The sequence below is a fragment of the Echiichthys vipera genome, assembly GCF_963691815.1.
Source record: "Echiichthys vipera genome assembly, chromosome: 18".
In the NCBI taxonomy this organism is placed as follows: domain Eukaryota; kingdom Metazoa; phylum Chordata; class Actinopteri; order Perciformes; family Trachinidae; genus Echiichthys; species Echiichthys vipera.
This window is the reverse complement of record NC_139843.1, coordinates 19,412,962-19,437,607: the sequence shown is the minus strand read 5'-3', so window position 1 is coordinate 19,437,607 and position 24,646 is coordinate 19,412,962. Positions and strand designations below refer to the sequence as shown.

Below are 24,646 nucleotides of genomic sequence, written 5' to 3'. Positions count from 1 at the left end.
ACACGCCAATCATGGGCTGTACTCGCTCCTAATTGGTCCACCGTTATGAATGAGGTGGGTCTTGACACTCGCCGTGCAAGCCACTGTTGAAATTCCAGTGCTAACCAACTTTAGCCAGCTTGCTAACATGTAATTCAGCGAATGGGGAGAACCGCGTATACAGCGCTATTTTGGATTTAAATGGATGAATAATGCCTCGTTTCAGTTAGAGGAACACTGAAAGAAAATTTCCATGTTTGCGTCTGCGCGTGTCTCCGTTAACGTTACTGCGACCAGGACATGTCCAGTTAGCCAGAACGCAGCAATCGCTGGATAACGAACCTGGCAAAGCTAGCCAGCCCGTTCGTCTCGACTGGGTTTGCTCTGAGGGGTTTGAACAGGTTTCATCGGCCCATAGGACGGTGGAGCCGGGCGCTGCTGTGACTACCATGAGTCCCGCAGGCTGCCCCCATGTCAACGGCTTCAAAGTGGACAACTGGAAGCAGAATTTGAGGGTTATTTATCAGTGTTTCGTGTGGAGCGGTTCAGCCGAGACCAGAAAACGCAAGGTAACAGGGAGTGCTTAGTTGTGTGTGTGTGTGTGTGTGTGTGTGTGTGTGTGTGTGTGTGTGTGTGTGTGTGTGTGTGTGTGTGTGTGTGTGTGTGTGTGTGTGTGTGTGTGTGTGTGTGTGTGTGTGTGTGTGTGTGTGTGTGTGTGTGTGTGTGTGTGTGTGTGTGTGTGTGTGTGTGTGTGTGTGTGTGTGTGTGTGTGTGTGTGTGTGTGTGTGTGTGTGTGTGTGTGTGTGTGTGTGTGTGTGTGTGCGTGTGCGCGCGCCCTTCCAAAACCACACAAACATCCGACACTGAACGCCGAAGTACCGTCTTCAGTCAAATACTGTGCTCACTGTACTTTTTCCCTCACGTCGAGCTAGTACCACAACACCTGACCGACCACAACTGATGCAAACAAGCAGCGTATCACTCCGCCCAGCGTTAGCGGACATCAAAGCCAGAGACCGCACAGTCGATAGAGCTGATGTGCATCTGTTTGCGTTGGCACCGCGCCTGCACTGGCTCCACTTCCTTCCACCAGCAGACCGCACGACAGAATTACACCGTGGTATTTCCTCGCTAAGGGGACATTCATTGATTTCAAACCAACTAAGCTAGTCTCTACCTGTTATCCTGATAACCCCAAGCCATAATGACAGAGATGCACCATTACTAGCCTTGCTCTGTATGACAGGCTCAATAAGGGTTAACTGGTAAAGCAATAGGATGTATGTGCCTCTCTTTCACAGGGGTATAGTTTACCTGTTAGTTTCCCAGGGCTGCCCTATCATGGTAGACATTATCACTATTATTTTTGGTAAATATTGAGATCACAAATTTTTATTCACTTTGTCTTTAGAAACATGAAATTATTACTTTGTTTCCCAAGAAAATCCTCAATTTTGAATATGATTAAACTTTGTAAACTAGTTAAGCAAATACATGTGAAAAAAAACAAATAAAGAGTAAATACTATTAAATAAATAAAAAATTAGACCAAAATAAATGAGATCAAATATGTTGTAATCTACTGAAAACTCAAACATATAGGTGGCCTAGTCATCATTTTTGGTAAAGTATACGCAACAGGCAAAATTGCAGCCCTGGATTTCTAACCCAAGGCAAACCAAGGGCACCATTTTGAAATGGAATACAGCACAATAATAGTTTTATCTTGATAATCGTATCAAAGTCATAATGGAAAATAAAATTTGATCAATTCCCCAGTACTATTGTGTGCTCTTAGAAAACACCCTTTTATTGAGTCATAGTCATTGTAAAGATTCACATAACGCAAGGATACAGAGCTGTGTTGTGCTCGTATCTTCAATGTGCGAATGAGTTTGTGTGTGTGCTTGGCTGCATCCTGCACTCAAATGGGCTCTGGGACCACCCTGTGTCTCCTGTCATCTGTCGTAGATCATTGGGAGCTGGTAGTCCAGGAGGCACGTATACTGACATAAATGGTGTAAATATTTGCAGTCTCCTCTTGCCGTAATTGACAGATTCTCTGCCTGACTAACCTGAAGAGCAGACGAGGCTGGCAGAAGGGCTCATCCCCCCTTCGCATTTCCTCCCTATGGCGCTACAGTTTTATTGATTGTGGCTAAGTTTTCCAACTCAGGTGCAAGCATGGTAATTTGAGGTTTTCCATCACATTTATGTTTTTTTTTCTAGTCTAGCCTTAGCGCCAGCATATGCTTAAGTTTGTTTGTGTTCTCAGGACCTATAATCATATCATGCATTACTAGCCTCTGGGGTATGCCATGTGTTCACCTAGATATTCCACTCCAGCTGCTCCCACTATCAATCCCCTCTGGTCAGCTGTAGCAGGGCTACAGAGGAGAAGGACGAATGTTGCAGATCCCTCACTATCCGAAGAAAAACAATTTCTACCATTATTTTGAAGGAGAAATCCCACCACACACTCTCCATTCCATGCTGTCTGTTCCCTCTCTTTTCAGCTTCAGATGGTCACGATCAACGTAGTCTGCATCAGACTGACCTCCAGACATAGACTGAATTTTAAGCATTCGTTCACCTTGAGAATTCAAAGACTTCAGCCTTTGGTTGGCTACAGTGTCAATCCCAGAGGCGTCTAATCACATCAGACTGACAGTTGCGTTGGATTTTATCAGTCTGCCACCACAAAACAAATGTATTTTTCTCGAGACGCTGCAATGGAGAACGACTGGCGCCATGCAGGATAATGCATTCTATCATCTCCATTTTATCATAATAAATTCTGCAATAAGTAAATTCACAATTACCCATGTTCATGTTTCATTTACAAAAGAAATTCCACTTCATCAGACAGTAGAAGTTGTATATATGTGCACCAAACAACACAAAATAAGACCAAAGACTTAGATGAAGACTTAATCACATGCTATTGTAACTCTGAGCTCAGTGCCTGAATCCGTAAAGCTATCTCTGCTATGGGCTTAACAGCGCCCAGGATGATTGTGATTGATTGGTTTAAAGGCAGTTTTTTTTCCCCACCTATCTCTGGATGACAAGCTGGTGTATCGAGGCTACAGCGCCTGTGTCTTGCCAAAAAAGTGCAATTTGAACACACCACAAAGACTACAGCCAACCAGCACATACATTCTGCAACTGCTTAAGAGGAAATAGCTCTCCGTACCAGCAGGTGGCATTAATCTGTATTCATTATGAAAAAAGAGAAACTGCAAGACGGACAGGACGGATTCAAGATGCTTGTTAGCCACTTAGGACATTACCCGATGGGTACCGGTAAAGTTCAGGACACATCACAACAACTAAGGCAACACCTGCAGTGTGTCGTCCCAACCGCGGCCGAATGTCGTCCTGGTATTTAAGGGCCTTTTAAGGCTGTCTGTCGTTTGCCTGCAACACGGCTGCTGCCCCCCACTCCGTGTAGCAACACAAAATTAAATTGTGAAAAACTTTCAGCGGGTTTTAAACTCAAAGCTGGTGGCAGAAAGACACAAGGTCAATGAAATATTTCACGTCAGTGGCTACTGTTGCTTATTAATATTTCATCAGTTTATCAATATGTTTTATTTTGAATTGTGACCTCTTTCCCATGTCCTACACTTTTGTTAGGAATATACTGAATAAGGCCTTTGTTTTGGAAGGACTAGTCCTTTAATTCACATATTTAGACACATTCAGGGCTTTACCTTCAAGGGACAAGACAGATGTTGCATTTGGCTGACAATGTTATGGAATGTCCTCACTTACACTTTTAACCAGGATCTTTCCAGCCCATTACCTTACTACTGCTCTTCTCGCATAACATCCTGCCGGCAGATGGCTCATCACTGACATCACAGCGCTAGCAGAAATATGACATGGACAAAGCTTGTGGTGTTAAGAAGACCAAGGCCTCACTGAGCGTTCGGCCTCTTAGGGCGCACTCACACTGTCCTTCTGCACCGCGCCCCGGGCTTTAGGGTACTTGTTCCCCCTCCCTCTCCCCCCGCGCCCCAGGCCCATTTGTACTCACACTGCCTGGGCCTCGCGCAAATGCTTCTTGCTGTCCATACGTCATCACGCCGTGACACGTCACACGCATTGATTGACGTCGTCGCGATGGGTCGCTTTGTTTACAAATCTCTCCATAGACCTCAGAGTTTTTGTGCGTCTTGTCCAACCGTGGACGGCCCGCTGTCCGCAATTATGTGCGGAGCGGGTGCACTCACACTGCTCTAACGCACTAGGCTTTAGCTGAAAAACTGGTTTTGGCCCGGTGCGGAAGGACAGTGTGAGTGCGCCCTTAGTTGTACATGGCCAGTGTGCTAAAGCAGAGCCATTGTATGCCCATAAATAGTCTGGCATGACAGAAGAGGATGTAAGGATGTGTTGACAGACGGGCTGGCATAAATTCCTACATGAATGTAATGTTCTCAGGGCCCTGAAAAACACACATGCACACTGTAAAACTGACAGTCGGAAGAATAAGTGAGGAGATATTGTTGCATCTTGATGCCTTTTCATAATTCATGTGCTGTCTAAGCACTTATGCATGGAGGGTTGTGTGTGTGACTGGAATAAGAATCAGTGTTTTTCGGTTTTTTTTCTTTTTCCATTTTGCATCCATGTCCATGTTTAGGCTAGCATGCCAAGAGTATGCTGGAAAAATCGACAACAGAGGTTGAGATTTCATTAGCTGACATGTAAAGATAGGACTTGAGTCATTGTTTGACATTTTGGAAAATGCGCATATCTGCTTCCTAACTGAGAGTTGGATGAAAAGATTCATACCACTCAGAAATGTCTGTAAAATATGAAGCTGAATTCGGCAGACGTTTAGCTCAGCATAGCAAAAGGATGAATGCGTCAAACAGCTAGCATCACTTTCGGTTTTTATGGCTCCGCGCCAACGACAGTTACGGCCAGGGACATTATGTTTTGTGGGTTTTCCGTTTATCCGTACATCCCATTGTCCCAAGCGCAATATCCCAGGAATGCCTGGAGTGCATTTCATGGCATTTGGCACAAACATCTACTTGATCTCAAGGATGAACTTGTTAGAATTAGGTGGTCAGACATACTTAGTTGTTGCTATTTGTTCTCCATTCTGTATCATTTAAATATATTTGGGGGTTTGATGGATGGTTGCACATAAGCCATTTGAAGGTATCACCTTGGGCTCTGGGAAATTGTGGTAGGCATTTTCAATATTGTCTGACATTTTATAGACCAAAGCTTGTAGCAATGATTCTATAGATGCTAATGTAGCACTGCAGTCCTACTTCCAAAACCAGGGTATTAAATGCATATTCTAATGCAACATTAGCTTACAAAATACAGTACAAAGTATGCTGGCACAGGCACAAGGCAGTGTAGCAGTACCATGGTCACTGAAATGCCACTTCCTTTTAAAAATGTTTTCTGTCGTCTTTGCGCCTCATTCCACTGAGATTCTGATGCCATTTATTTGGTGTCAGCCATTCTCTGAAGGTTGTTTTACTGTTGGCACCAGGTAATACAGGTGGACTGGGATACTACACCCCAGTTTTGATCACTTTAGTCTAATTTCCTAGCCTTATTCCAATCCATGTCCATTCTCTCTTTCTACTCCCTCTTCCACTCTGCATTTTTATCTTGTTTGGAGGTGACTCTGAAGTGAAGTTTTAGTCAGCAGAGTGCATTTTTCTGAACACATCACACAAAGAATTTGACATTCAAATCAACCTTTTGCAATCAGAAAAATTTCAAACACCATTCTCTCTTAGATGTTCTCTTTTTTGTCTTCGACTCTCATCTTTGCCCACATACCACCTTCCATTTCCTTTCTTCCTCCTCCCTTTTTTCCCTTATTTTGCCTACTCTCTTCTTCAAGGCATTGCTCATTTCTTCTCACCTCCTAGTATTCATGCTGGCTCATTGGCATGCCAGCTTCTCATCTGCATGCTTTTGAACTGTTGCTATCAAGCCTCCATCCAGACATGCCTCCCTCTCCCTCGTCTTTCTGACATGACTATCAAACAGAATATATAGGAACATATAAATCATTAACATATACTGTAATAGAGGGTTATTACACATTAAATACATTCATCTTACATGACCACCATTGGCTTCTTTAGCCATTATAGCAATAAAGGGCCTGAAGTCTCATATACTTTACACGCACTCTCTTTCTCTCGCACATCTATCTTCGTGAGGACACTCATTGCCATTGCTGGGAGAACGCGGGTGTGGGTCGATATATGTAATTAAATGGAAATGTATCTGTTCTGTGAGATGAGCGAGTGGTGGCCGTCTCAATGCTTCAAAGCACAGACGGAATCAAAGACGACAGATGGGGGTGGGGGGGGGGCTTTTGGACAGCGAGGTGGAGGACCACTATGCAAAGACACCTGCAGTAGAAAATCCTGAAAGTTAGAAATATTGTAAGAATCTCGTCGGTTGAACTAAATATCGCATATGGTCTCATCTTGTGAGCTAAGGGTCTCGTCACACCCCTAGTAAGCTCCAATTTTAGGAAAACTGTCGCATAAAGCACGCACCAACATATGCGTACAATCTGACTAAAACAAAACAAACCATCGCCACGAATGATTGCATGAAAAGTATTACTTGAAATTGAATCGATACAAAGTCACAAAATGGAATATTGCGGTCCTCAAATATGTTGATATTTTTTACACCCCGATGTGGTTGTGTGAATTAGAATATTGTGTCTGTTGATTGTGATAGTAATTTCCTCTGTCTCTGTGTCCATGCCTTCCCCTCTCTGTTTCCTTCCCTTCACTCCTTCCCTCTCTCTTCCAGGCCAAGTCATGTATCTGCCACATGTGCGGCGCTCACCTCAACAGACTCCACTCCTGCCTCTACTGCGTCTTCTTCGCCTGCTTTGCCAAAAAACACATCCACGAACACGCCAAGAGCAAAAGGCATAACCTAGGTATGGCAAAACACACTCACGCACCAAGGCATTACAGTGTCAAAGAGTGCAGCTGGAGCAGGTGTGATTTGAGGGCTCAGGGTTTAACACCAGGGTTTATCATCCAGTCCTGCAATTAGCCCCCTTTGCTTAAATGAGTTGGTCCTGGCCTTAACAAACACCCTCTCACAGTGTAAACATGATGCACAAAAATGCACACCCACACACAACGCCGTCTGTGATGCTTTCTCTCAAAACAAAGGCTGCCAAAGGGGCTAATTATACAGCTGAGTGGCTAATGAAGATGCCGCCTGGTGTGACTGCATAAAGTAGTGACAGTTCATAAACACCAGGGCGTGTGTGAGTTTATGTGTCTATGTTTTAACTTTAAGTTAGTTATATATTAGACTTTTCACTGGCCTGGCTGTGACAGTGAATTTAATAAAGTTAAATAATCGAGAGCAACAGAGAGGGCTATTACACAACCTGGTGCAACATAATTAACACAAAGGGAATGTTTTTGTCGTCATTGTGTGCACAAGATTGCTGGATTAATACTTTATATAGTAACTATAATATTTTTTTATTGAAGATAGGGCGACTTGTTGCTGCTCATGGGGGAATGGTTGGGTCTGTGTAAATCAGAGCGTGGTCTTAATTTATATGTAAAGTGTCCTGAGATAGCTTTTGTTATGATTTGGCACTATAAATAAAATAGAATTTAATTAATTGCAACACAGTCTGGACGGATTGGCCTCATGGGGGATTTGAATGTCACCTGTGTGTTTGGCCTCAAGCAGCCCATTAGAGTGAATATATGCATTAGTGAACTTACTAATGAATAAGGACTGAGGCTTGTCTTGGTGGCTAATTTAAAATTAAGCACATTTACACAGGTTAAGAATCTACTTCACTGGGTACGACTCTGTTTTTGCTTCCTCCAAAACCACAGACTAGGGATGTGTACTACAATATGCATCATGAAACAGGGATTACAACAGGCGTCTTTTTGCAACTAGTGTAGAAGGGTCATTATCTCATTGACTTCTATACAATCGGACTCCACTGGTTGCAAAACGATGTCCAGTTGTATGTAAGTCAATGAGAAAAGGACCTTACTTCCTCTGTTGGACTTTAGAAAGAATGCAGGTTAAGGCACACTAGCGTCCCTTTTCAGACCCGGAGGTTGCCGGTTGTCCAGAAATTAAATTAGTGTTGTGCGTGTTTATGGGGACGCAAAAATTAGATTTGCTTCAGCCTTTTTTTGACAGGATTTTTATTCCAGGTAAAAGAAGTTAACATAAAAGATCGTTGATTTCAGTGATGTTGAAATAGGGAAATTCTCCCTTTTTTTTAAATTGAAAGAGAAGGTTTTTATTTTCAGAGACTCAACAACCACTTTGTGTTTCTCACCACAGCTAGCATAGAGGTTGCTTTGTTGGCAAGTGTTCTCTGTGAGAAATGGGAAAGTTGTATTACAAGTCGCTAAATAAAATATTTGCATCAAACAGATACAATGTGGATGGCTCCAGATTTGAACGAAGACGTGGGTGTTTTGCTGAACAAGAACATTTGGCTGTTTTCCTCATCCATGCTACTCCCACAGGGACACATAGCCTGTAATAATCAAAACATGGCCCACAAATCACTGAATTATTGCAGAGAATATTGCTGCGTATTACCTGATCCCACACAGTTGAACAACCACTGAATATGAAGCAGTCTGCAAAAAGGCATTCACCTGTACACTGCTGTCTGTGTGCAGAGATGGGGTGATAGCGATATACAGACGGGTGACATGATAGTGAAATGAAAACACAATTGTCTCCGTCAGGTTTTTGTCTGCCATGAGCCTCCAGAGCAGCTTTGATGCTCCATGACAGATTCTCCAAGTCTCTTCAAGTCTACTGGAAGGAAGATATTCCCTCGTTTGGTGTTTTGATGATGGAGAGTGCAGTTTCTAAAATGTAGCTCCACAATCTTCCATGTGTTGCCATAGAACATTATTGACATAATTTTAATACTCACCCAAACCATTCAGTGAGCATTTTGCTGAAAAATCTGCATTTGTTTGTCTCTATAGAAATGTATTTTTCTTTTCTTTAATTTGTCACCCATCTGTGCGTCACAATTTTGTAAATCTATGCAAACTAAGCAAACTTATGTGTAATCCATATTATGTTTCTGCAGAATTGTGTAAAACATCCCAATATGATTCCACCCAAAGATCAAAGTGTTGAATTATTATTGCTCTTATTATTATAAGAGTAGGATTAGTCTTGTAAAAAAAGAAAGTCGCGGCACATAACATGTAGGTTTGAGGAAACAGTAGGCTACAATATTGATACAAAATGGATTGCATTGTTGTTAATTTTGATTTATAAACCAGCAAATCATCCAACCCTCGTTAAAATAAAATAAAAGTCAGTTTGCGATTGTGGAACAGTCAGGCAATGATGTACCATCCCAATTCCAATTAAGTTGGGACGTAAATAAAAATAGAATACAATGATTTGCTAATCCTTTTCAACCTATATGCAATTGAATACACTACAAAGACAAGATATTTAATGTTCAAACTGATAAACTTTATTGTTTTTTTGCATATATTCACTCCGTTTGAATTTGATTACTGCAACACGTTCAAAAAAGCTTGGACAGGGGCAACAGAAGACTGGGAAAGTTGAGGAATGCTCAAAAAACACCTGTCTGGATCATTCCACAGGTGAACTGGTTCATTGGAAACAGGTGAGTGTCATGATTCGTTGTAAAAGGAACATCCCTGAAAGGCTATAATCAAGCAATAATGGGAAAGAATTCCACCTACAATGCTTCAACATTTGGTGTCCTCAGTTCCCAAACGCTTACTGAGTGTTGGTAAAAGGAAAGGGGATGTAACACAGTGGTAAACATGGCCCTGTGCCAGCTTTTTGGAACGTGTTGCAGGCATCAAATTCAGTGTGAATATTTGCAAAAAACTAAGTTTATCACTTTTAACAGTAAACCTCTTGTATTTGTATTGTTTTCAAATGAATATAGTTTGAAAGGGGTTTGCAAATCTTTGTATTCTGTTTTTATTTAGGTTTTACACAACGTCCTAACTTCATCGGAATTGGGGTAGCATTTGATATATTTTGGCTGACTCAACAGAGACTAGAAACTGTGGTTGGTTTATAAGAAATCTAAACTAAAGAGCCTTTTTTTCCTCGCTATCCCAGAAATGATAAGCAGCGTAGCCACAGCACAGTGGCTCTGGCAATGGTCCGGCTGTGAAAACCACGACTTCAAGAATCCCCTTTACAAGACAACAGGTTGTGTCGTGTGAACTTTGCCACAGTTGTCGCAGAACGTACATAATCAGTTGATGACAACCCGGAAGTTAGCATCACCCTGGTTCCCTTGACAAAAAGCTAGTGGGATTTCTCCACTAGATTTTTGGAATATTGCAGAGAATAAGCTATGTAGCGAACAGACACAGTTTATGGTACTTACAGGTTTTATTCAGTGAGATGATCTTCACAAATGAACAGAATTTTATTATGTTTGAATTACATTAGGTCATAAATGAAATACAGCAGCCACTAGCTTCCAGGGGATTTCACTTGTACGGGGTGATGATGTTTGTAGTCTCATTTATCCAAGTTTATCAACCGCTTTTTTAATGATACATACAAGCTACAAATTCACAACTGGGGTAATAACTGATGTATTTTATCTTGAAGAACATCTAACTAAAAACCCATTGACTTTGAGATAAAAGGCTCACTTCAGGCTTTTAGGACTCATTGCTGCAGTTTTATGTAAGCAACATGCTAAGAAATGTATCACTGGACAAGGTAAAAATGCACAGCATTGAAACACAGGCTTTGTTTTTAAGGTCGTGTACCAGCATAAAGATGTCGTGTACCAACACTTGTGCAGACATTTCTACAACCTTTTTATTTGTTTATACTGTAAACACTGAACGGAAAAACAAAAAGAAACAAAAGACAGTAAACCGCATATTATCTTCAGCACAAGGCATCACCCTGTTAGATTAAACGCTGCGATACCAGCTCTACGCCCAGCAGCATTCTTTTTTATTCTCCACATAATAGAATTAGACTGTTTGAGCTGCGAGCACTGAAGTACGCTCCACTGCAGTGTTTGGAGGAGAACGCTGCTGCAGCAGAGGCTCTCGGGGTGTCCTTGTCCATGACAAAGGCTTGCTTTCGCAGATGTTGAGAATCTGCCAGTTTATTTTCATGAAGCCTCCTTTTGCTCAGCGTTATCGCTCAGCTCAGGAAGAGACCCCCTGTGGCGCGTGCTGGTGTGTTTCCCACAGACCGTAATTGTGAGTTTAATTAGGTTAGCTGCTGAATCAAATTCTGCGAATATAGAGTGAGAAACAGTCTATTACGGAGGGAGAGAAAAGATTTTAAAGAGAAAGGGACGGATCTCAGCAGACTGGCGAGGAGGTAATTAAGTCATCTTTAACAAACCCTGTGGAATTAGCGTCCATTAAACCCCAGCCCCTCCTCCCTCCCTCTTTCTTTCTTTCTTTCTTGCCGTTCCATCTCTTTCATCTCACCCTTTATGCATTTCACTCGCAGCTATTTGACGAATGCTGTTTGCAGCCTTGTATCGGGCTCATCTCTGTCTCTATCCTCTTCTGTTTTGCCCTCTTCCTGTTCCCATGGTTACCCGATGACCCTGTCGATATTCTGAATTGTAAAAGGATTTCATCTAATTGTACCATTAGCCTCATCTCTCTCGCTGTCCGTTTCCTCTTCCATCAGTTCAGCAAAGTTCTGTACTTCAGTGCACTTCTGTCCGTCCTTTCCTTCCTCCATCCTGCCCTCCTGCTACCATTTTTTTTCTCGCCATACCTGCAGAGGATGACAGCTGGGAGAAGCCTATAGGCAGGTCGTCATGGCAACAGCAAACAGGTAGCTGCAGGGGATGGAGCAGGTGAAGGGAGAGAGGGAGTGGAGGTCTTTTTTGTTTGAGCATTTAAGTGAGTGTGAAATGGTAAAAGGCTGCACAATCCCTCCTTCGTCCACCTTCTCCTCACCCTTTGACTCCCTTCGCTCCCTCCGTCTCTCAAGGTGTCTCTCTCCATCGTTCCTGGATGGTGTTAACAGATAGCTGATATGTCAGCAGATAAGCCCAGCTACCTGGCATCGCAGCACCATGGCAACGTGGCCTGAATAAGAAAAAAGAGAGAGCGATGTAGCGACGCACAGACCCTTTTTTCACCCTCTGACAAACAGATAAACAACTGGGTTAGACTGGGCTTTCTCATGCATTATTTGTCCACCTTCTCTTTCCCTCATCCCCTTGCCATTCCAGCTATTGACCTGCTGTACGGAGGAATTTACTGTTTTATGTGCCAAGACTACATTTATGACAAAAGATCGCCAAAGAGGAACAGAGGAAAGCCTGGAAAATGCAAGGTAAGGCAGCATTAAACACACATACTGTGGCCACACACTGTTGCATACACACCATGCAAGTTACGTGATGTCTCCCATGAGTGTGACACCAAGTTTTAACAGCTTTTAGTCCAAGGGTTATGTGTGTGTGTGTGTGTGTGTGTGTGTGTGTGTGTGTGTGTGTGTGTGTGTGTGTGTGTGTGTGTGTGTGTGTGTGTGTGTGTGTGTGTGTGTGTGTGTGTGTGTGTGTGTGTGTGTGTGTGTGTGTGTGTGTGTGTGTGTGTGTGTGTGTGTGTGTGTGTGTGTGTGTGTGTGTGTGTGTGTGTGTGTGTGTGTGTGTGTGTGTGTGTGTGTGTGTGTGTGTGTGTGTGTGTGTGTGTGTGTGTGTGTGTGTGTGTGTGTGTGTGTGTGTGTGTGTGTGTGTGTGTGTGTGTGTGTGTGTGTGTTCAGGTATAGGTGAGAAGTACTCAACGTGGGAGCCCACCAAGAGAGAGCTGGAGCTGCTCCGCCACAACCCCAAGAGAAGGAGAATCACCTCCAACTGTACTATTGGTTAGTATCTCTTTGTCGCTCATGCACAAAGACGGAGAAGATTGTGTAACTGCAAAGAGCTGGGTGTAGGTCCAGGCCAGTCAGTTTCAGAGAGAAGGACACAAAAGAGGGAGGAAAAAATGTAAATGCAGAAAGAGGAAGCAGTGCTACCGCCATCATTGACTGATATGCAAAGTTTACATCAAAAACCACAAGTGAAAAACAAAATGTTTACCACTCAGGAACTGTATTAATTAGCTTTAAGGTTCAGGGAAAAAAATATATATATATTGCTTTCCCAGCTTCAGTTAAAGGGCTAGTTTGGATTTTTTAATGTGGGGTTGTATGAGGAAGTCACTGATTACCTACAGTAGATGGCGGTCGGTACACCCCCGGTTTGGAGAAACAGACCGGAGTCCTGGCTCAGATGCTAAGCGTTGTACTGCTGTGGACAGGGGCACAGCTAAAACATATTTTAGCCACCTCAAAATCTAAATGAGTTTATAGGGATTTTCTGCTAATTCAAGTCTTTGTTACAGCAGTGTTTGCAGTGTTCGCAAATCCAATCTGACGCTCGACACTAAAATGAGAGCTTTGGAGAAGTTTGACCAGCGACCAAACCAATCAGCGTTGGTTTTGAGGCAGGTCGAAGTGTGACCCAACGAGAAGCAACTGTTCAGTGTAAACAACGGTGGCTTACGCAGATGAGATGAGAGCATTTATCGAGCAAGCCGCTCGCTATTTACTCTTGGATCCTTCTGATGGAATATGGACCGGGCACCTGAAATTGTGCCTTTTTATCCGTAAATTTGCGTTATACAAACGGCAAATATCCTTTACCCACGTGTTGTTTACTTTCTGAGCTTAACCCCGAGGCTGTTAGTACCTCATACGCTTACGTACGAGGTTGCTAGTACCTCATACGTTGGTCTGATTGGTTGATTTGGCCTGTATGTTGGTTATAGACGGATGGTTTATCCAATCAGGAACCTTGCCCCTTCCCAAAAGATCTCCAAACGAGCGTTCCCAGGTGGTTATGCTGAGCAAGTGAGGATCAATCCATCTGGCAGAGTCAGGTTGCTAAAATGAGAGCACTGCTCAAAGAAACAGCGTGTTCTATTTCTGTATGAATTTTAACAAATGGCTAAGTTAAAACACAGTGTGCCCGCAGCCTAAGTTAACACAGAGCTGGTTTAAAATTGGCAAAGTATCCCTCAAAGCGTAGATATACTTAATAATACCTTCCCTTCAGAAAGCCTTTTCCTCTGGCACTACATTTTCTCAATCATAGAACTTCTGTTATCTGTATTCCTACGCAGAAGCGCAACTGTGCCACGTACTGTATTACGCCACAGACCAGCTGTTTGAGTCAGACTCTCCGCCCTTATGGAAGAGACAACAAATACAAGAGAATAAAAATGAGTGATTATGACACAAAATATGCCATTCACTGTGGAGACAAGAGATGACTAAGATTTTCTATTATTTGTTGAAGACCTTTAGGTTTGACTTTGAAGTCGTATTTGCTACTACCACCAAGATCTGCACCTGCGGCGGCTTGTGATGGCCCTTTTACACTTTTCTGACCAAGAAGATACAATTTTCTGAAGGGTCGATTGGTAAAGCAAATAAGTATTTGATGCAGCCCAACTTCAAATTGAAAGAAAGGACCGTAGTCAATGCTGACATGCCATACGATGACCTAAGCATCTCTGTGATAGCAAATATAGGAGAGAAAAGCAGCAGGATATATTTGAAGGAACAGGGAATATTAGAATAAAGCAGGTTTGGCAGTGTGGGGGAGGAGAGCTGGCATACGTTTAACACCTTGTAGCAGCCTGCAGCAATGTGCTCTCGCACTATTAACATCCCTGGCACTGTCTTAGGTGAGGGAAATTACAGGCCTGGCTGCTCATCTGTGAAAACACTACCTCCACCTTCTCTCTTCTCCTCCCTCTCCTGTGTCTGTGTGATTTGGTCTGCTGTAATCTGACATGGGTTTCCCTGTGTAAAGTCCAAACAGTGTGTGTGTGTGTGTGTGTGTGTGTGTGTGTGTGTGTGTGTGTGTGTGTGTGTGTGTGTGTGTGTGTGTGTGTGTGTGTGTGTGTGTGTGTGTGTGTGTGTGTGTGTGTGTGTGTGTGTGTGTGTGTGTGTGTGTGTGTGTGTGTGTGTGTGTGTGTGTGTGTGTGTGTGTGTGTGTGTGTGTGTGTGTGTGTGTGTGTGTGTGTGTGTGTGTGTGTGTGTGTGTGTGTGTGTGTGTCCGCCCGCCCGCCCGCCCCCCCCTTAACAGCACTGCAGCCTAGATGCTCCACTGCAGCAGCCAAGACACATGACCGGCCTTTCTCACGCCTCCACCCATCCTCTCTTCTTTGTTGCCTGCTTCTTATTTCTTTTTTTTTTTTTTTTTTCCTCTTAACCCTCAGGCCTGCGAGGTCTGATAAACCTGGGCAACACATGCTTCATGAACTGCATCGTCCAAGCACTGACACACACTCCGCTGTTGCGTGACTTCTTCCTGTCCGACCGACACAAATGCGAGATGCAGAGCAACTCCTGTTTGGTGTGTGAGATGTCGCAACTCTTCCAGGAGGTAACTCTCATATTATGCTCATTTTCAGGATCATCCTTGTGTTTTGGGTTCCTACTAGAACATTTTTACATTCTTTAATGTTCAAAAAACACGTTCTTTTTCTCATACTGTGTCTGGATAAACTTGTATTCACCTTCTGTCTGAAGCGCTTCGTTTTAGCGCCTATCTCTTTAAGATCCCCTCCTGAAAAAACACAGTCTGCTCTGATTGGTCTGTGTTTCTGGGTCTTTTGTGCTCTCTGTACAGTCATTTCAGCCTGGGAATGACTGTAACGGCACTGTGGCAACACTTTCTACCAATAAGTATTGTATAGTTGTGATACCACGATGACCTAATCACAACCGTCGTTTAAATACACAGTTTCTGAATACGGGCTGTGTGCATTTCTCTGTGGATTCTGCTTTTGATACTTTCAAAGTATTTATATTGCAGCTCCACCTGTTTTGTAATTAAAAAAGACATGGAAATCTCACTTTTTACAATATGGGACCTTCAAAGAATTTATTCAATTTTGTTCAAGAAGAGGAATAAGAGACAAAGAAGGGAAAATTTCCTATCTCACATACACAACTTCCTGCCGCAGTTCTACTCAGGCCATCGCTCGCCACACATCCCCTTCCGTCTTCTCCATCTGGTTTGGACCCACGCCCGCCACCTGGCCGGCTACGAGCAGCAGGACGCCCACGAGTTCCTCATCGCGGCACTGGATGTCCTGCACAGACACTGCAAAGGTTGGCCACAACGAGACAATGAGATAACTATGTAAACACAAATAGAGAAGACGAGAAGATAGATGTGGAGGAGAATGACAGAGAGGAGGCTTTTTAGCTGAGTGTAGGTGAGACGGGAGGAGAGCTGTGTGGATGAGTGGAGTTGAGAGGATGAAAGGAGAAGAGAGATGCTCTGACTGACAGGGAGACAGGGAGCTACAGCGCTGATCTCTTAGATCTGATTCTCTCTCCGCAGCGTACAAGCAGAGAGGGTGGCTGTGAAGTCGCACAGCGTTGCTTTTTAGTAACTGTGCGTGTTTATATCCACACAGACGACAACGGGAAGAAAGCCAACAACCCCAACCACTGTAACTGCATCATCGACCAAATCTTCACAGGGGGCCTGCAGTCTGACGTCACCTGTCAAGTCTGCCAGTAAGTGCGCTCGTGTGTGACATTCTTCCAAAGAAAAGCACATTACAAAGAAATGTTTTCAGCCTCACTAGAGACTGAATGAAGATATTAAAGCTTAATAGAACAAAGCATTGGCCTTGTACACCACAGCATCACTTTACAGTACAGTGCGTTATTTTCCAGCGTGCCTGACTCGTACTGTCTTGACAGAACAGCTGCTCAAAAAATGACCTCGTCTCTCACCATCCCAGATCAGAAGTGTCTAATTCCCTGCCCTGAGGTGACCCTCCTGCCTCACCTCTCCGTAATTCACATAGTGCACCATGAATCACACACACTCAAGTGCTCCACTGCAGCAACAGTGAAAGCCTTTTATGGCATTCAGTCTGTAAAGTTAATCTCTAGTTCCACCTTGTGGTCAAAGAAAGTGTGAGATCTTTATGCTCTGAGATGCAGTTTTCTATAGAATTTAAAGTAGCTGCCACGCTTCAACATACTGTAATAATATAACAACAACATGCTTTCAGTGTTTCTATCTTGAGACTCCGACCACCTTACCAAAGATGCTCTGTAACTGTTTGGAAGGCAATACTGGAGTTGCTACAGCCGTTAACTGAAGGTCCCTCTCCACATATTAGGGCAGCCACAGAAACATAGAAAATAACAACATGGGGCACTGAATTTTCAGGATTCAGGAGGTCCCTGCTGCTAGGAGACTGCTACTTTACCTAGAGGAGAGAGGACGACAGCTCCAGAGACGGACCTACTGTTAGAAAATGTTTTCTTTATGGGTTTAGTTTTGACCGACAATATTACCGTATGAAGTTTAAGCAATAAACATGCAGATTTCTCTATTTTAAAAAATAGGAAACCAATTAGTTGCATTTTAACAGACCTGTCTCATTTTCTCTATTGCTCTGTAATCAAGCAAAAGTTCACTTATCTAACAAATCGAGAGAATGATCGATGGAATACCACCGTTTGCTTCGGCACATGAAATAAACAGTGTGCATGCAATGTAAGAAAAATTGATTCAGGGCATACCCACACTTTCCATGCGTACCGTGCCCCGTGCTTTAGGGTGATCTTCCCGGCGGCCCAGGCCCGCTTGTACTCACATTACTTGAAACGATCCGGGCCTCAGCTCGGATGTTTCTTGCTTGGACACGGTACAAATGGACAGTGTGAGTGCACCCTAAAACCAACTTCAAGAAGTGCTGTGCTTAAATGGGATCACTTGCAGTAGTAATCGGAAAACCATTAAATAATCATCAAAATAATGTTTGAAGCATACTGTGAAATCATCTTTATTTTCTCAGCTGGGGCCCACAACAGGCACATGGGGAACTTTATAGAAAATGCAGCGATGCTCTCTGTTTGTTTATATCAGACCGGGTCTCTAAAGGAAATGCGGCTGCGACAAGGCTTTTGCTGATTCATGATTTATTCACTTTGCATTCTCCATTTAAAATGTAATGTAAACCTAACGTGGTACCAACTCATCCTGTGCTTTTGACCAAAGAAAATGGACAACAGATATTCTAAATTCTACGTGGTTAAAGTCACCATTGACGGACAAAATGAGTTAAAACCACTCGGTTGCGGCCCTGTGGTCACCTTTCACAGGTGAAATCCAACTGTTCCCGTTTTTTGCATAATGAAATGAAATCACTTTCTATCTTTTGTATAGGGATGGAAAACAAATTGAATCAGAGCTTGAATTGTACGCCTCAGTGCTTATTAGTGTTGTTACGATACCAAAATAATGACCTAAACTATCTCTATACTGAAACCATACCACGGCGGTAAACTAAAACATCAACAAAAGTAATAAAATAAAATATCAGATGACAGTATCCATCCATCCATCTTCAACCGTTTGTCCCTATCTGGGTAGCGGGGGTCTGGAGCCGATCCCAGCTGACATCGGGCGTGAGGTTGGGTTCACCCTGGACAGGACGGCAATCTATCGCAGGGCACATAGAGACAAACAACCATTCACACTCACACCTACAGGCAATTTAGAGTCATCATTTAACCCTACGCATGCATATCTTTGGACTGTGGGAGGAAACTGGAGAACCCGGAGAGAACCCCCGCAGACACGGGGAGAACATGCAAACTCCACACAGAAGGGCCCCAGCCGGGATTCGACCAGGACCCTCTCGCTGTGAGGCGACAGTGCTTACCACCACATCACCGTGCCGCCCCACATGACAGCATGTGGAACTTAAAATGCTGTATTTCTTTTTATTAATTAAAACACTTAAAATATCTTTTTAGTACAACACTAATCACCTAGACCTGGTGGGGGTCTGTCCTCTGATCAGACTATTTTCTACTAAAATAAATTACAATATATATGATTAATTATTGCCAAAACTGTACGTGCTGTGATTCTATTGCCAGCATTGATTGACTTAAAGTTCACTTTAGTCACAAAATAAACACTCGCTTGACTTCATGTTACATCTGGGGGATATTTATGTTATCTATCTCTAACCTGCAGCTCTCTGAACTCTTTGAACAAGTCTGCATGTCTGACAGCTCCATGTTTCACCAAGTTGGTCGTGTTGGCTCCCTTGGTCTTTATGGATTCCAAGCATAACTTACAGACGGACTGTGTGACGTCCGTGTGCTTGACACTGCCCACTACGTTTTCGCTCTGTGCGTCTGCTTATAAACAGGACGGTCGGCAGTCAGCATATCATGATTGAGTACGGGGATCCAGGGCGTTGACTCAGTGGATCACACTGCCACAAACAAGAAGTCCACCTGCAGGATGATGCATTTCTGTGTGGACTTTCCATGTTCTCCTCGCACCTGTGTGGGTTTCATCTGTATGCCCTGGTTTCCTCGAGGACATGCAGCATGTTTTATTGACAGACTGGCAAGCTGCCCAGATAAGCGGTTTAAAGAAATGACCTCCACGCAAATTTACGGAGGTTGTGAAGGCTATCAGTCAATTTTCATCAGTTTTATATCCTCAACTGCCTGTGCTAAGCTGCAGTGTGAAACTCTGAATGAGGTTCCAGAGAATTATCTTCATACAACAAGCTTATCTGCCAACATAAGGGGGGCAGGGGTCTGAGTCATGGTGCCAAGTAGTTCCTCCCTAATATCTCCCTCTCACTTATGTAACTGTCTGAATAAAGGGAAACTACGGTGCACTTACTGTGCCTCCTATAAAGTTGGTAACAGACTGGAAGATGTTAAATAAGAAGATCAACACACAGCAATGCTTTGAAACTCCATGAGAAAATCTGCAGCATTTTCATCTCCTCATACAGACTCACCATCTCCTGCGTCTCTCTGTCTTCCCCCTAGTGGCGTCTCAACAACCATCGACCCTTTCTGGGACATAAGCCTCGACCTGCCAGGCTCCTCCACCCCATTCTGGCCCCTCAGCCCCGGAGGAGACGGATCAGCACTTAACGGAGAGAGTCACAACACTGGAGCCACAACGCTCACAGACTGTCTGCGCAGGTAACTGATATTTACCGCATTTCTGTGAAGTCTTCTTTCTCTCTGCAGGTGTGCACTGACAAATTAGTGACACACACACACACACACACACACACACACACACACACACACACACACACACACACACACACACACACACACACACACACACACACACACACACACACACACACACCATTTCTAAATCTAATCCTCTCCCGTCTAGGTTCACCAGGCCAGAGCACCTCGGCAGCAGCGCTAAGATCAAGTGCAGCGGTTGTCATAGTTATCAGGAGTCCACCAAGCAGCTGACAATGAAGAAGCTGCCCATCGTCGCCTGCTTTCACCTCAAGGTAAGAGTTTGGTTCGACCGCAAATGTAATGGATATCGGTGATCAGAGCGGCCTTCTTACACTTGTGTTCTTCGTTTGCTCTTAGAGGTTTGAGCATTCAGCCAAACTGAGGCGGAAGATCACAACTTATGTCTCCTTCCCGTTGGAGCTGGACATGACTCCCTTCATGGCCTCCAGGTGAGTACAAACTCCAATTAAATCATGATATATGGCCTTTTTTTGGGATACATTTATTAAGAGAGTTCTCACAAAACATAACATGACAACGGAGCGCTAAATATTTTCTTTTTCTCGAATGTTGTCATGGCTGAGATTGTCCTGCTGTGTGTTTCAGTAAAGAGAGCAGGATGAATGGGCAGTACCAGCAGACTGTGGACCCCTTCAACAATGACAACAAGTAAGGCAAACATCTGTAATAAACCAGTATCTCAAGCAGCCACACTTCCAAATGCTCCAACAGGAACTGGTCTATTATCACTGTCTCGCCTTACTTATTCAAGTGTACCTTCTGACAGCATACCTGCCGGAATGCATTGCAGGGGTCTTGTGTAGCTCCTTTGGTTGTCCTTCCTGCTCCCTCCTCCCCACATTGATCCCACTTCTGCCTTCGGTGCACCGCTCTCAGACCACTTTTCATTTATTTCACCGGGGAGATTCCACCACCACCTTGTGTGTTTTACATGGGTCTTAGGCCTAGTCCAAAGGAACACTGGGATTTTTGAAACCAAACTTTTATGGCCCCTTCCACACCACCGGTAAGGTAAAAAATATCTCCGTCCACATAAAAACGCAAAATCTGCCTCAAACCATGTCATGCTACATGCCAAAGCAGTAGGAGTCCATTTTAGCCAATCACAAGGCTGGAAAAATTCATATCAGAAAAACAACAGTTTCGAACCAAGGCCGGGCAGATTCCTTCGTGTGGGCTGACAGCAAAGTTGAGTTACTTCTCACTGTCACTCATGAATTTAAAATCAGCAGAATTCAGCAGAGAAACACAAAGTTTCAAAAATACCTGCGTTCGTATGGACGGCCCCTTGTGCTCTATTCACATGGATTCAGGCAGTGCATACCGGTAGTGCTTGCCATCCAAAGTTAAACATTTTTAAGTTTCTGTCTTACAGAGATACTCCAAGAAGCTACATGCATTACTAGAATAACTACAATAAAAATGGACACAAATAATTGAACTTGATATATTTTTTAATATTAGATTATATTCTATGTGAACATAAGCTGTATATAAAGATGGACGCTTTGTTCCACTTCGACTGCACAAAAGTCAAGTCAAAATATCCCTGATACAGGCACTGCCACGTTGTCTTTTTTCTTCATATACAGTCTATGTTTGTAGATATGACATTTTTCCAAGTGCATCAGTGGTTTGTAGTAGCAGCATAATGCACTATTTCCTATCTGTTTCAGGTATAGTCTATTTGCAGTGGTGAACCACCAGGGGACACTGGAGAGTGGCCATTACACCACCTTCATCCGCCAGCACAAGGACCAGTGGTTCAAATGCGACGATGCCATCATCACCAAGGCCAGCATCAAGGACGTCCTGGACAGTGAAGGGTGAGCCAGTCAAGGCATCGAGCAAGGCACCTCCTGCTCTAACTGTCTGACGGTTACAGCTCCCTTATTAGTGATGCTGCAGTGTGACCCTGTGGTGCTTTTCTCTCCCCAGGTACCTTTTGTTTTATCACAAACAGTTCCTGGAGTACGAGTAGTTCCCTCCATTGGCGCCGCCCGCGGGAGGAGACGAGGGTTCGTCGCAAGGATAAGTTGCATGGGAAAAGGTAACCGAGTGATTAAAGGGGCATGGAAACAGAAACGCAAGCCTGCCTGAATCACTCCCTGAAGTCGCAGCTCTCACTCTTAACACGGAACCACCCTTACCACATACTAATCTAGCTCCACTGTACAACATTCAAGAAAGAACTGCGCCTTGTGCGGGATAGCGCAAAAGTACAAGAACCAAACCGAATGCAAAGACATTTAAAAGGGAGATTTGTACAAGGGGCCCAGACGGGATGTTGCATAAAAAAGTTTTTCACTTGAATTCAGGGGATGAAGATGAAAACAGCGGTGGTAATCTGCTGTACAAAAGAAGTGACCGCAGAATCGCTCAGTACTTGATTTCAGACAGTAGAGGTATAGCGTTCTATACCTACTTTTTTGTTCTCTTTTCCAGATACAGAGAGAAGGGCAGAAGGTTATTTTAAACCTTAATCTACCTTGATCACAAATGCTGTTCTTCACCACGTTTCTTGCTAGCACAGCTGCATTCAGCATCGGCCGTAAATGAGCGGAGTCGCAGAATTCCACGGGGTTCTAGGCTCTGCTTTAGCGAGGATTATTTTTTTCATTCGTTTTACCTTAAATAAAAATGGCAACTTCCTGGACACAAGCACACTTGTCTAACACACTCACACTCCTTCAAAGCGACCAAATATTTCAAGGATGGAAGTTGTCTTATGCATTTTTGTTCAGAATGCAAAAAGTAGAGGGGGAAAAAATCACCTTAGAAACGGTATTATGAACATTGCATACTGCCCTACAAAGGCATTAACTACGAAATCACTAATATTATGATTTCTGCACAATTTTGGGTCCGAGAGTATGGAGGTTAGGATCGATTTGGATGAAAATTATTAAATGACAAACTAGTAAACGATAATCCATCATCAATGTGCCAAATATTCTTTCATTGGGACAGTAAACAAACTTTAAAGCCGTTTATTTTTGCTTGATTTTTTTCGTAGTGACTGCACTTAGGCTTCGGAGGGCAGTACAGCGAGACAGTAAATTCCATTCATTACTCGTGAGTTTGCAGTTGTCAGTCAGATACTTTTAGGAAACTTGTCTTAAACTCAAGTCTGTTTATTTTCTGCCTCTCATTGCTACTTCCATCGTAACACAAATAAATGACACAGTGACTTTTATATTTTTATACATACTGTAATTGAATCGTTTGTTTATGGTTTTTGCATTCTCCCCGAACTCTCACGTTGTTCGCTTGGGTTACATTGTGCCGTCAAATCATGTTTTTTCTCATACACAAAAGCAAAATAGTGCTGATGGCTATCATGAAACTACTTATCAGCTTCAATTTATCTTTTTTTTCTTGTTTTAATTTGACTGTAGTTCGTCAAATGTTCCGGCGTTACAGAGGCATGTTCACATTGCGTTGTTGTGATGCTGTTTCAGGTAAATGGCAAAAAAAAAAGAAGTGAAAGTATGTATAAGGGGTCCGAAGCTCGATCCTGCAGTGTTAACCGTGTGCGCGTGTGTGTGTGTGCCCAAGAAAGGGGAAGAAAAAAAGCTCAGTGTAGGTGTGTCTGTACAAAATGTGATATTGCGCGTAAAGAGATATATAAAACAAAAAGAAGTATGTGTGTGTTCCTGTTTGTATGCACGTGTGTCGTGCGTATGTACCGTATGTTCCTGTACTGAATCAGTACTTGCATTCAGCATGCCGTCTGAGCTGGGTATCACAGTTTGATAGAATTTTTTTCCACATGTTGACGATGTATGTAAAAGTATATATGTACAGTTTGTATGTAAGAGACAAATGGTGAAACCTCAAAGTCGATTTTGTTCTTCTATATCGCTGGATCCGGCCACGGGGTTGTAATCAGAAGAAACTTTGTCTTGACCCGTCAGTCATTCCTCGCACACACACACACATCTAACTGCTGCAAGAACTGGACACAGTGATGGAAAACACTCAAATAAAGAATATATATATATATCTGTAAAGATTTTGCGCCTTTTATTTATTGTCCTTGATCATTTAGATTTCTACAGACCAGACTGTCTCATCTCATCTTCAGCGCTTATCCGGGGTCGGGTCGCGGGGGCAGCAGCTCTAGCAGGGGACCCCAAACTTTCCCGGGCCACATTAACCAGCTCTAACTGTGGGATCCCGAGGCGTTCCCAGGCCAGTGTGGAGATTTAATCTCTCCTCCTAGTCCTGGGTGTCTTCACCGAAAAAAACAGCGATATAGGTCTATTGTGCAAGCAGCTTATTATGAGCCATATTTACATTTGTTGGTAGGCAGCAACCTTTAGTGGTGTAGTTATTGTGGGGGGAGCAGACTTTAGGACCAAGGGGCCGACATTCTTTTGTGTGAATTTTAGAAAGGCAGAAATATAAACGGGTATAAAAATAGGACAAGATAAAGGACACCCATGCTAACTGTACACCCATATAACTTAAAATGGCAGACTAAGACATAGCTCAGCAAATTAAAAGAAGA

The 24,646-nt window shown here is 43.3% G+C and overlaps 1 protein-coding gene across 1 annotated transcript; it reads left to right on the top strand.

The window, feature by feature from the left end:
- The first annotated feature begins 151 nt into the window (after positions 1-151).
- On the top strand, positions 152-24,080 carry usp22 (ubiquitin specific peptidase 22). The gene is given in 14 exon segments (XM_083933052.1): positions 152-548; positions 6,796-6,928; positions 12,239-12,298; positions 12,301-12,342; positions 12,772-12,873; positions 15,276-15,442; positions 16,026-16,173; positions 16,485-16,587; positions 19,894-20,052; positions 20,258-20,384; positions 20,470-20,561; positions 20,719-20,781; positions 21,810-21,959; positions 22,072-24,080. Coding segments are annotated over 14 exon segments (1,509 nt in total). The 5' UTR covers positions 152-428; the 3' UTR covers positions 22,115-24,080.
- Positions 24,081-24,646: the final 566 nt, after the last annotated feature.